At 47.1% G+C, this 13,327-nt stretch overlaps 1 protein-coding gene across 2 annotated transcripts in view; it reads left to right on the forward strand.

Moving 5' to 3' along the window:
• The window catches only part of LOC147107413 (dnaJ homolog subfamily C member 15-like), a 29,982-nt gene that overhangs the window by 2,124 nt on the left and 14,531 nt on the right, over positions 1-13,327 (forward strand). For both annotated transcript variants that reach the window (XM_086006443.1, XM_086006444.1), the window contains exons 2-3: positions 1,681-1,732; positions 5,195-5,268. In XM_086006443.1, coding sequence (XP_085862569.1) covers positions 1,681-1,732; positions 5,195-5,268 — 126 coding nt within the window. The remainder of the gene's footprint in view (positions 1-1,680; positions 1,733-5,194; positions 5,269-13,327) is intronic.

A 13,327-nucleotide genomic window follows, 5' to 3' on the forward strand; every position in this document is an offset into this window, starting at 1 on the left:
TATGGTTCCCAAAGCTTTCCACCACTGGGTTTTCCTCACCTCATGTCTGTTGTAGACTAATTGATAGAGATTGATTGCTTTGATTAGTCAACAACTCCATTATCATTGCATCATACAACTACCAGGATGGTAGACGGCGAACTAGGTGGACCTTGGTCTTTTTTCGTCCAGCAGTTCCAAAGTTCCTCACTGGTGCCTACCTCTGGGCCACTTATAAATACATGTTCCCATTAATTTGCATATATCTCAAGTTGCTGACACAGAATATGTCCGCAAATGAGGCAACCACCTCCTTTTGGCATTCAATGGCACTACCAATCCCCCACCATCAACATCCTGGGGGTCGCCACTGACTAGAAACTCAACTAGACAAGTCACTTAAATGCCGTGGCTACGAGAGCAGGTCGGAGTCTTGGTATTCTGCTGTGAGTGGCTCACTTCCTGACATCCCAAAGTCTCTCCACCAACTACAAGGCACATCAGGATTGCGATGGAATACTCTCCACTTGCTTGGATGGGTGCAGCTGCAACAACACTCGAGAAGCTCAATACTATCAGGGACAAAGCAGCCCGCTTGATTGGCAGCACATCCACCACCATAAACATTCACTCCCTCCACCACAGGTGTACCGTAGCTGTAGTGTGTACCATCTACAAGACGCACTGCAGCAAATCGCCAAGCCTTCTTCGACAACACCTCCCAAACCCGTGACCTCTTCCACCTAGAAGGACAAGGGCAGCAGGTGCATGGGAACACCACCACCTCCAAGTTCCTCTCCAAGTCACACAACCATCCTGACTTAGAAAGATATCGCTGTCCCTTCATGGTCGCTGGATCAAAATCCTGGAACTCACTACCAATGTTCCCTTTAAGCTGGGACCGGCTTTTCCAACGTTAAATTTTGCGCATGCGCGAAATTGTGAATGGGCCGCACAGCCCTTTAAAGGGGCTGCGCACCCAAAAACAAAATGGGGGAACATTGCTCACTACCTAATAGCACTGTGAGAGCACTATCACCACACGGACTGCAGCGGTTCAACCTTCTCAATGGCAACAGGGATGGGCAATAAATGCCAGCCTTGCCAGCGACGCCCACAGCCTCAGAATGATTTTTTTTAAAAAGACCTTGATGCCCTCCTGCCCTGCACCCTTGGCAGACTATCCCTTTTCTGCCTCATCTCTTCAAGGACGACCATCAGCTCATCGTCCGATTTAAGTCTTGTTGCACAAGGTTTTTCTGTCTGCTCCCCATGGGAGTTAGGGACTTATGGGGTGGAGTAGAAGTCCCGCCACACTGCACCTCTGCCAATGTAATGGCTGAGTGGGGAATCCCGGCCACAGTGTCTTGTTCCTTTGAGTCTGGGCTTGTTTTCAAATGGGGCACTAAGTCTAGAAGGTCTTGATTTTGCTGTTTCATTGTAGTTCTGATATCTATACAGAGAACATCGAATTTTGTGTTTGACAGGCATGACGATCCATTAACATGCTTAAGTCTCCAAACCAAACTGCTAAGAATTACATAAAAGTAGTTTTCATTCACCTGATTGTGTGCATTCCTGTTTTGTAAAAAGAAGATACAGTTTCAAGAGGACACAATGAGTGTGCTGCTATGTTTATTTGTACCTGCCTATTTTAAATTGCATTCCTACCCTGAACAAAGTTTTCCATTCCTTTTCTAGGGTAGAACGCTGATAGCAGTTGGACTTGGTGTCGCGGCTGCAGCATTTGCAGGTAAGGCAATGGTTCACTTCGCACCTCTGCAGTTCTTATCAAACTAGTGTGGTCCTTTATTTGCTCTGAAATAAATAAAGACTTGCATTTATATCACAGCTTTAATGGCCTCAGGACATCCCAAAGCGCTTTACAGCCAATTAAGCACTTTTGAATTGCAGTCACTGTTATAATGTAGGAAACGTGGCAGCCAAATTGCGCACAGCAAGCTCCCACAACAGTAATGAGATAATGACCAGATAATTTGTTTTAGTGATGTTGGTTGACAAATATTAGACAGGACACCAGGGAGAACTCCCCCGCGCTTCTTCAAATAGTGCCACTGGATCTTTTACATCCACCATAAGGGCAGACGGGGCCTCGGTTTAACGTCTCAACCGAAAGTCAGCACCTCCGACAGTGCAGCACTCCCTCAGTATTGCACTGGAGTGTCAGCCTGGATTCTGTGCTCTGGTCTCTGGAGTGGGACTTGAACCCACAAGCTTCTGATTCAGAGGCGAGAGTGCTGCCCACTGAGCCACGGCTAACACCATTGGTCCAATAAAGGCAGCACTGTCTGCCAAATATCCATCGATCCAAATAAGAGGTTGTGTTTTTTTCTTTAGCTATCTAATAATCAGTTGAGTATATTACACTGGTTGTAAACATATGAGAAGAAAGGTAAGAGGAAACCATTAGGCTCAGCAGTGCATGTGGTGAAACCTCGTACACCAATGTCCTCGACCATTAGTAATGCCAAAATCCTAGGGAAGCAAAAAAAAAACAGAAAAGAAAAATGCCTGTGGCCAATTTTAGAAAAGACTCCGGGAAATTTCTTCCTCAAATGCAGCACACTCCAGGAAAGCATGGTTACCCGTGACACATCGCTAAACACACTGGGTCACAGGCATCTTACCCCACTTGACCGCTGATACCTTGCAATAGCCCTGTCTGTCACAAATGTATCCAATGCCCCATAACACTCTGTGCTCGCACTACCTTTCTGGCTGAAGTTAAATCTTAGCCGTGCATTCACCTTTTCTTGTTAAGTTTGACTGGTCATATTTTATTTGCATCATTTTATACACTGAAATCTAACCATGCCCTTTAATAAGAAAGTTTTTAAGTCGACAATAAATTAAAAAAATGACTTTAAAGGTCCATTTCTGTAAACAAATGAGAAAAAGTTTAAACTTGAGTTGATTTCTCGTGACAGCCCTAGTGCACTTTCCCTGCTTTTAACACTTCTGCCATTTAATCATCTCCTATTTTCCACTTAAACACTTTACAGGTTATTTTATTTCTTTTCCTGTGTGTGTGTTTATTTTCCCTCCCTCACCCTTCCTTCCCTTTGTTTTGCTCCTTTTTAAATGCTGTTCATCTGGAATATCTTCCAGTTCCCGAAACGTTAACTAGTTTTGGTCTCTCCACAGATGCTGCCTGACCTGCTGACTGTTTCCAGCATTTTTCTGTTTTTGTTTACATTTTCTCCAAATTGTACTCCAGTGTTTTCCTTTGCGCCATTTCCGGTGTGACTACACCCTGCTAACTGTGGCTGCTTATTGAATGTGCTATTTTCTAATTGACCATGCAGCGACCTTCCATTTTTTACATAACCAATTGTGCGTTTTCCTGGTGGGTCTAAATTGCAAACACTGGTTGCCTGAATAAATTAATGTTCCAATAATGCTATCAAATTAACTGCATGTAATCAGTTCAGTGTTTTATATGTAGACTCGGAGGCAAAGTGTCGTAGTCTCTCTAAGTGTTCTAGCGTTGTGGTTCAGGTGCACTGATGCAGCAGAGCAGATGAACCCAGCCTTACAGCTAACACGCCATGATGGAATTACTCTAATTGAGTGGAAGGGGTTAATGTTCTGTGCACGCAAAATGATCTCCCATTTAGATCATTTAGTTTTTACCCCCTTTTTATATCTGCAGCAAAGTTTAGGGGATTCATTTCAGGGGCATATTTGCTATTGGGTGAAAGTTAAGCTTTCCTACCTACTTGCTTATTTTATTTGGCCGACTGGGTAGATCTTTCTATTGAGAAGTGAAAAACTATATCTAGGTATATCTATCAAGTATATGTTTGAGAAGAAATTACTATTTTGCATGCGTTTGGAATGAGTGAAAGTGTTGCTTGGATTTTTTTTAAACCTCCCATTCATGTTTGGAGGCTTGGGACCTTCAGTTGTTGGGTGGGGAGGAAGAGTCCCTTCTCTTTTAGGATTGTGTGGATTTATTGCCATAATCCCATTTGGGAAAAAGGTAACAATTCCTTCTCCACCATGTGCGTATTCCTCGGCGACGGGTCTGGTAAATGCTTGCACCAGACTCATATCTGTGCTGCTCTTGCAAGCAGTAGTGCATAAAAATGGTCCGGCCTAACTTGACCGGTGTCTTTTTTAAAAAGTAAACACTGGGTAACTGGCAGGCACCGTGGATCAGGCTCTGGCCGTTCACCGCTGAGGCCTGCTTCAGCCCAGACTGATGTCTTCTGGCTGTAAGGGCTGTATGTGAGTTGCGTTTGGCCAGTCTCAATTTAGTGCTGAGTTCCCTTATTTGGCACCCTCACTCAGACAGGCCACAGGATGGCTGGAGTGGGATATGGAAAGAATTGTCGCACTGGCATAATAAAGGGGTGCTTTTCTGGGATTGGAGCTGAGTCACATTGCAGAACTTTACACCTGACCTGGGAATGCTTGATGCTGACATCGGGCGCCTAAAATGGGAAGAGTTCCGTTCCTCAGCACTAACATCCTTCAGCTTGATGCACACAAAAATGTAAATAGTCTTCAATGTGTTTGCCTGAAGACATGACCAAGGGCAAAAACTTGGTGTGTTGGGTATTGTCTTGCTGTTTTGTGGTATAACGTATTGAGATAGGTTGCAAATTGCATTCTTTATACGGATGAGTGCAGAAAGGAAATAAAGAAAACCGTGAAATGAGTGTCCCCTCCGTTATTTTGATGCAGAATCAACCCAGTTGACTGCAGGGGGAAATATTAATATAATGCGCCCAAACAGCAGCCTAAGTTTATTTTATAGTTTTATCTAACATGACTGCTGAACAGAGTGAGTTGTAAACAGTGTAGATGGGAGCATAAAATTACAAAGAGACATTGATAGATTAAGTGAGTGGGCAAAACTGTGGCAGATGGATCCCAACGCAGGTAAGTGTAAGGTCATCCATTTTGGACCAAAAGAGTATAGATCCGAGTATTTTTTTTTAAATGGTGAAAAGCTAAGAACAGTGGATTGATAGATTTTTTGCTAGACAAGGATATTAAGGGATATATATAGCCAAGGCGGGTGGATGGATTTAGGCTACAGATCAGCCATGATCTCATTGGACGATAAAACAGGCTTGAGGAGCTGAATGGCCTACTCCTATTCCTATGTAGCGTAGACCATTAAAGGTGGCTATTTTGTCCTTAATACTGAAAGGACGATGAGAAATGTATCTGATTTTTTTTTCAGGTCACCGTGCATTTCGATTGTGGAAGCCTGTTCAACAAATGATTGTAGAAATGGCGAGAACTATCCCCAGTCCTGTAAGTTTGCTAATAACAGAGCTTGACTTTTCAAAAATTGTACTTGGAAATTGGACCTAATCCAATTTGTACATGTCTTACATATTTTGGGATGTGCTAAACTTATGTATATACAGAGCATGCTAATTTGCGTAATGATTTTTGAGAGGGTTTTATGATAATAACATGAGTCAGCTTGGCTCAGTGGTAGCACTCTTGCCTTAGAGTCACATGTTCATGGGTTCAAGCCCCACTCAGGGACTTGGGCACATAGTCTAGGCTGACAGTTAAGAGCATTACTGAGGAAGTGCTGCATTGTTGGAGGTGCCATCTTTCAGATGAGACGTTAAACCGTCTGCTGTCTCCAATGGACATAAAACATCGAGAAAGAGCGGGGAGATCTCCAGGTGCACTAGCCAACAATTATTCGTCAGCCAACACCACCAAGAACAGATGAACTGGCCGTTTGTCTTGCTTTTTGGACCTTGCAAGCGTGCAAATTGGCTGCCACATTTACCTTCATTACAACACTGGCTTCAAATGTAATTCATTGGCTGTGAAACACATTGGGATGACCCGAGGACATGAATGGCACCGTATCAATGCAAGTTATTTCTTTTTCTTATGAATCTGCAATAGTCACGAATCATGTCCCTCCAAGTCTGTTGTCCCATGTTTGTTATCCATCTGTGCTTTGAATTTGATTCATTCTATAAGCAGTAATTATGTGAAAATGAGATAACTTTTATTAGGCAGTCTGTAATTTGAAGAATCATACAATAACCTTTGATACTACAGTGGTTTCTTTATTACATAGTTATTATGTTAATAGTTCGGGTGCACCATATAGTGATTTAAATGATCCCACCCTTGGAACTAACACACCATGAAGTAGTTGCTCTAATTGAGTGGAAGGGGTTAATGTTCTATGCACGCAAAATGATCTCCCATTTAGATTTCATTTTCACCCCATTTTTAAACCTGCAGAAAAGTTTAGGGGGATCTATCCAAGGGGATATTTGCTTTAGGGTGAAATTTAATCTTTCCTACATACTGGCTTGCATTTTTCCAAATGACCAACTGTTAAACGCATTTGTTGCTTGAGAATATGAGTGCGTTGTACAGGCACCCGTTTCAAACACTTAGTAGGTGTGGTAAACCACTGTTTGTATTCCTGTTTGTCCTGTTTGTATTCCACTGTGTACATGCCTGGACATGCCTCGGCTGACTCCTCCCACAGGTCCTAGTATAAAGGTGACTGCTCCCCAGCCCTTTGTATTTCTGGACCGGTCGACCACTCGAGGCAGACCTCCATTCTGTTGTTAATAAAAGCCTTTAGTTACTCTTCTAACTCTCAGTCTTTTATGAGTAATTGATAGCGCATCAATTTTATTAACAACATTTTTATAATGGAGAAGATCCTCACACCAGCATGCCTGGACTTAGATCATCGGGAGGCGGACTCATCCACCAAGTTTACTCACTGGCTTAAGTGTTTCGAAAAATTCCTGACCGCCTCCGAAGCCATCAAATCGGACGAGGACAAACTGGATGTCCTGACCTCCAAAGTGAACCACCGAGTGTACTCGGTCATCCAAGACGCGACCTCGTACGCGGACGCTATCAAGCTCCTCAAGGACCAGTACACGCGCCCAGTGAACGAAGTGTACGCCAGGCACCTCCTGGGGAGTCGTAAACAACAACCTGGGGAATCGACCGTGGAATACCTTCAGGCACTGTCTGTGCTTGGCCGGGCCTGTGGTTGTAAGGATGTAAAGGCCGCCGTGTACACAGAGGAACTTATCCGGGACGCTTTTGTAGCGGGCCACAGATCCAATTACACCCGACAGCGACTGTTGGAGCAGAGTAACCTCGACCTCAACAAGGCCTCTGAACTCGCACTATCGTTGGATGCAGCCTACCAGGGCATGGATGCCTACTCCTCTGCACCGTGGACGCCGCGGGGAATGACAGCCTGGGACACGGTAGGACCGCCTCATAGCGCCGTGCCACCCCAGCCACACCCCAACAACGGCCCAACTACCGCAGCAGTGTCCCAAGGCCAGACAGCAGTGCCCCAAGGCCAGAAATGCTACTTCTGTGGCCAGGCAAAACACCCCAGAGCGCGCTGCCCGGCGAAAAACGCGATCTGCTCGGGCTGCGGGAAGAAGGGACACTACGCTCGCGTCTGCAGGGCCAAAGCCACCCCGAACCCCAGCAGCGCCGCGTGTGGGCCATGCGGGCCGCCATCTTGGACCTCCCCGGCCATGTGCGAATCACCGGTACAGCAGCCATTTTGGACGCCTCCAGCCACATGGGGATCATGGACGCCGCCATCTTGGACGACAGCTGGGACGCAGCAGGCCCCCGACACCGCCTCATCTGATACCCGCAGCGACACACCGACCCCTACGCTGGCATCCGTTACACTGGACCAAGCGAGACCGCACCAACTGGCCAGTTCCACAATGGACATTAAGGTAAATGGTCACGATACAATCTGCCTTTTTGACTCTGGGAGCACGGAGAGCTTCATCCACCCCGACACGGTGCGGCGTTGCTCTCTCCCAGTCCTGCCTGCGCAACAGCGGATTTCTATGGCCTCCGAGTCCCAGTCGGCGGACATCGGCGGCTACTGCGTGGTGACACTCGTAGTAGACGGGACCATGTACGATCATTTTAAACTTCTGGTCCTGCCTGACCTCTGCGCTGCCGTCCTGCTGGGGTTAGATTTTCAGTGCCACCTTAAAAGTGTTACGATGGCGTACGGTGGACCCCTACCCCCACTCACAGTCCGCAGCCAGCAGCTTCCAAATTGCCCGCCGCGCACCAGGTGCAACCTCTCCACACTCAGAGTCATCCCCCCCCCACTGTTTGCTAACCTCACCCCCGACTGTAAGCCCATCGCCACAAAGAGCAGGCGATACAGTGCCGGGGACAGGGTTTTCATTAAAACCGAAGTGGAGCGGCTCCTGAAAGAAGGGATTATTGAGGGCAGCACCAGCCCCTGGCGAGCCCAGGTTGTGGTCGTTAAGACCGGCGAGAAGCAGCGCCTGGTCATCGACTACAGCCAGACAATAAATCGCTACACCCTGCTGGACGCCTACCCACTCCCCCGTATAGCTGATATGGTCAACCAGATCGCGCAGTACCGCGTCTTCTCGACCATTGACCTGAAATCAGCATACCACCAGCTCCCCATCCGCCCTGAGGACCGCCAGTACACTGCCTTTGAGGCAAACGGCCGCCTCTATCACTTCCTTAGGGTTCCCTTTGGCGTCACCAACGGGGTCTCCGTCTTCCAAAGGGAGATGGACCGGATGGTAGATCAAAATGCGTTGCAGGCCACTTTCCCATATCTGGACAATGTGACCATCTGCGGCCGTGACTTGCAGGACCATGACGCAAACCTCGAAAAATTCCTCCGCACCGCCCAACTCCTAAACCTGACATATAACAAGGAGAAGTGCATATTCCGCACAAACCGCCTCGCCATCCTTGGCTGTGTTGTGGAACACGGAGTCATCGGCCCCGACCCTGACCGGATGCGTCCCCTTATGGAGCTCCCACTGCCCCACTGCCTCAAGGCCCTGAAGAGGTGCCTAGGGTTTTTCTCCTATTACGCCCAGTGGGTCCCCTACTATGCGGACAAGGCCCGTCCGCTGATCAAGTCCACCTCTTTTCCCTTGACGGCAGAGGCCCGCTTAGCCTTCCACCGTATCAAGGAGGACATTGCCAAAGCCACCATGCACGCAGTGGACGAATCCATCCCCTTCCAGGTGGAAAGCGACGCGTCCGACTTTGCCCTGGCCGCTACCCTCAATCAGGCGGGGAGACCCGTGACCTTCTTTTCACGAACCCTCCAAGACCCGGAGACCAGACACTCCGCTGTTGAGAAGGAGGCCCAGGCGATTGTGGAGGCTGTGCGTCATTGGAGGCACTACCTGGCCGGAAAACGATTTACCCTGCTCACTGACCAGCGTTCAGTTGCTTTTATGTTTAACAACAAGCAGAGGGGCAAAATCAAAAATGACAAGATCTTGAGGTGGAGAATCGAACTTTCCACCTACAACTACGAGATCTTGTACCGGCCCGGGAAGCTAAATGAACCCCCGGATGCGCTATCGCGTGGCACCTGCGCCAGCGCGCAGATCAATAGAGTGCGGGCCCTCCACAATGACCTCTGCCACCCGGGGGTCACCAGGTTCTTCCACCTCATCAAGGCCCGCAACCTGCCTTACTCTATTGAGGAGGTCAGGACCATGACCAGGAACTGCCAAGTCTGCGCTGAGTGCAAACCGCACTTTTATAGACCAGACAGGGCCCACCTGATAAAAGCCACTCGCCCCTTCGAGCGCCTGAGCGTTGATTTTAAAGGGCCTCTCCCCTCCTCCGACCGCAATGTGTACTTCCTCAATATTATTGATGAGTACTCCCGTTTCCCGTTCGCCATCCCCTGCCCGGACATGACCAGTGCCACGGTCATTAAATGTCTGAACAACCTCTTCACCCTGTTCGGCTTCCCCAGCTATATCCATAGCGACCGGGGCTCATCGTTTATGAGCGACGAACTCCGTCAGTACCTGCTAACTAGGGGTATTGCCACAAGCAGGACCACCAGTTACAACCCCCGGGGGAACGGACAGGTGGAAAGAGAAAATGCGACAGTTTGGAAGGCCGTCCTGCTAGCCTTAAAGTCTAGGGGCTTTCCAACCTCCCGCTGGCAGGATGTGCTCCCCGATGCGCTCCACTCTATTCGGTCACTGCTCTGCACTGCCACTAACGCCACCCCTCATGAGAAAATGTTTGTCTTCCCAAGGAAGTCCACATCGGGGACATCGCTACCGCCATGGCTGACGTCCCCAGGGCCGGTCCTACTGAGAAGACACGTGAGGACCCATAAAACGGACCCCCTGGTCGAGAGGGTCGACCTCCTCCACGCCAACCCCCAGTATGCTTACATCGCATACCCGGACGGGCGGGAGGACACAGTCTCCATAAGAGACCTTGCACCCTCGGGGGCCGCAGTAACCCACTACCCACTACCACCCCCCCCCCCCCCACGATCCGATATCCAGCCCCAGCAGACGGCAGGCCGGGGCCCCGCGACCCGCTCGACATCTACGAGGACGACACGCCTGTGCCACAGCCTACGCTGGACTCGACGCCGGAAGCTTCACTACCCCTGCCGTCGCCACGCCGATCACAGCGGCAGACAAGACCTCCGGAGAGACTCCAATACACTAACTTTTAATACACTTCACCCCGCCGGACTCAATTTTAAACAAGGGGTGAATGTGGTAAACCACTGTTTGTATTCCTGTTTGTCCTGTTTGTATTCCACTGTGTACATGCCTGGACATGCCTCGGCTGACTCCTCCCACAGGTCCTAGTATAAAGGTGACTGCTCCCCAGCCCTTTGTATTTCTGGACCGGTCGACCACTCGAGGCAGACCTCCATTCTGTTGTTAATAAAAGCCTTTAGTTACTCTTCTAACTCTCAGTCTTTTATGAGTAATTGATAGCGCATCAGTAGGTTCCTTCAGAAAATCTCTGAGAGAAGCTAAAATGTTCATCAGTTGTGTACGTCATGGAAAAAATTGATTTCAAATGAAGACGAGACTGGAATGATTAATTTTATTTCCAGACTTGCTTGTTTCTCCATTCCAATTCAAGCTCTTTCATAATCCTCAATTTTCCTCCATAATCTGTTGTGATCCCAACTAAATATTTAGTGACTGGTTCATTTTTGCCATTTTCACACATGAAAATATTTATTTCAATTAAGTTTTGTGGTAAAAGGCTTGTTTAAAAAAATGTTTTGTCTAATTTTCACCCTTGAGTGCAATTTTTGGAGGATGCAAATGTAAAACTAATTGTTCCTGGCTTCTCACTGCTTTCCTTGAAATTTGAAGGCTCTATTGTTGAGATAGAAACATACATAGAAACACAGAAGATAGGAGCAGGAGTAGGCCATTCGGCCCCTCGAGCCTGCTCCGCCATTCAATGAGATCATGGCTGATCATCCAAATTCAGTACCCTGTCCCTGCCTTCTCCCCATATCCCTTGATCCCTTTAGCCTTAAGAAATATATCCAACTCCTTCTTGAATATATTTAATGAATTGGCCTCCACTGCCTTCTGTGGTAGCGAATTCCACAGGTTCACCACTCTCTGGGTGAAGAAATTCCTCCTCATCTCTATCCTAAATGGCTTACCCCTTATCCTTAGACTGTGACCCCTGGTTCTGGACTCCCCGGCCATCAGGAACATCCTTCCTGCATCTAGTCTGTCCAGTCCTGTTAGAATTTTATAAGTTTCAATGAGATCCCCTCTCATTCTTCTAAACTCCAGCGAGTATAAGCCCAATCAACCCAATCTCTCCTCATACGTCATTCCTGCCATCCCAGGTATCAGTCTGGTGAATCTTCGCTGCACTCCCTCCATGGCAAGAACATCCTTCCTCAGATAAGGCGACCAAAACGGCACACAATACTCAAGGTGTGGTCTCACCAAGGCCCTGTACAACTGCAGCAAGACATCCTTGTTCTTGTACTCGAACCCTCTCGCTATGAAGGCCAACATACCATTTGCCTTCTTAACCGCCTGCTGCACCTGCATGCTTACCTTCAGCGACTGGTGCACAAGGACATCCAGGTCTCGTTGCACTTCCCCTTCTCGCAATCTATTGCCATTCAGATAATAATCTGCCTTCCTGTTTTTGCCACCAAAGTGGATAACCTCGCATTTATCCACATTATACTGCATCTGCCATGCTTTTGCCCAATCACCCAACCTGTCCAAATCATACTGGAGTTTCTCGGCATCCTCCTCACAGCACACACGCCCACCCAGCTTTGTGTCGTCTGCAAACTTGGAGATATTAGCCAAGCAACAGCAACAGCTATTGGCAATGGTACCCTTGGGTACGATAGTGTAATGGTTACGTCCTGGACTAGTACTGCAGAGGTCTGGACTAATAATACAGAGAACGTGAGTTCAAATCCCATCATGGCAGTTTGAGAATTTGAATTTAGTTAAAAAAGTCTGGGAAAAAAAAGCTGGTATCAGTAAAAGTGACCATAAAGCTGTCAGGTTGTCATAAAAACTCAACTGGTTCATGAATGTCTTCTGAAGTGATCTAGTAAGCCACTCGGTTGTTTCAAAACTTTCAGGGCAACTCGGGATGGGCAGTAAATGCCGGCCTTGCCAGCGATGCCCACATCCGGAGAATGAATTTTTACAAAAATGAACCATTTTAGTCTCTAATGTGTTGTACTATTGTCTTTCATGTTGTGACAGGATTAAAAAGTCAGGTTCACTTACAGGAAACGGTCAGCTCATTCAACATACAACAGCTCTGGACATAGATGGGTTGCCTGTATGGGCATCAATGGGACATTTTTAGAAGGTGTCTGAAAAGTTGCCTCATTGGAGGCTTGTTACCAAAAATTCAGACGTGTAGTACAGCAACAACAACTTGCATTTATATAGCCTTTAATGTAATAAAACGTCCCAAGGCTCTTAAAAGTACAAGAGGAAATATAGCAATACCCTTAGGAACTTGATTGACGGACAGGAAACAAATAGTTAGGGATAGTGGCGTTTGCTTGGACTGGAGAACAGTTGGAAGTTGTGTTCCCAATTTCTGGAGGTGGTTGTGTTTCCATACAATTCGTGCGAGATGTTCTGTGGGCTCTGCTTCTGGATTAAGTGCAGTTTTGGACTGGGGAGAGATAGTTAAAGTATTGGAAAAAGAGGCAAATTTTCATTACACACATCTGTTGCCCACAAGCCAAATAAAATGGAGTGCGTAGTGAGAACTTAATTTGAATCCATTCCTGAATAACACCTGTTTTTTGTTCTTGGAGGTTTGTTAGTATAACTACTTTTCCTTTGCCGATCTTCAAATTACTCTGATGCTTAATTTGTGCGTATGTGTTTAATGATCAAATAATGGTTCAAAATGGAAACTAGAACCATAATTAACGGGGTTTTTGCAGAATCATAGAAATTTACAGCACAGAATGGCAGATGTGAGCTCTGCAAACATTAATCTAGCAGGATGTTTTGTATCATTA

This window comes from Somniosus microcephalus, chromosome 14 (genome assembly GCF_052327205.1).
Source record: "Somniosus microcephalus isolate GS21.2 chromosome 14, FLI_Smic_1.0, whole genome shotgun sequence".
NCBI lineage: Eukaryota > Metazoa > Chordata > Chondrichthyes > Squaliformes > Somniosidae > Somniosus > Somniosus microcephalus.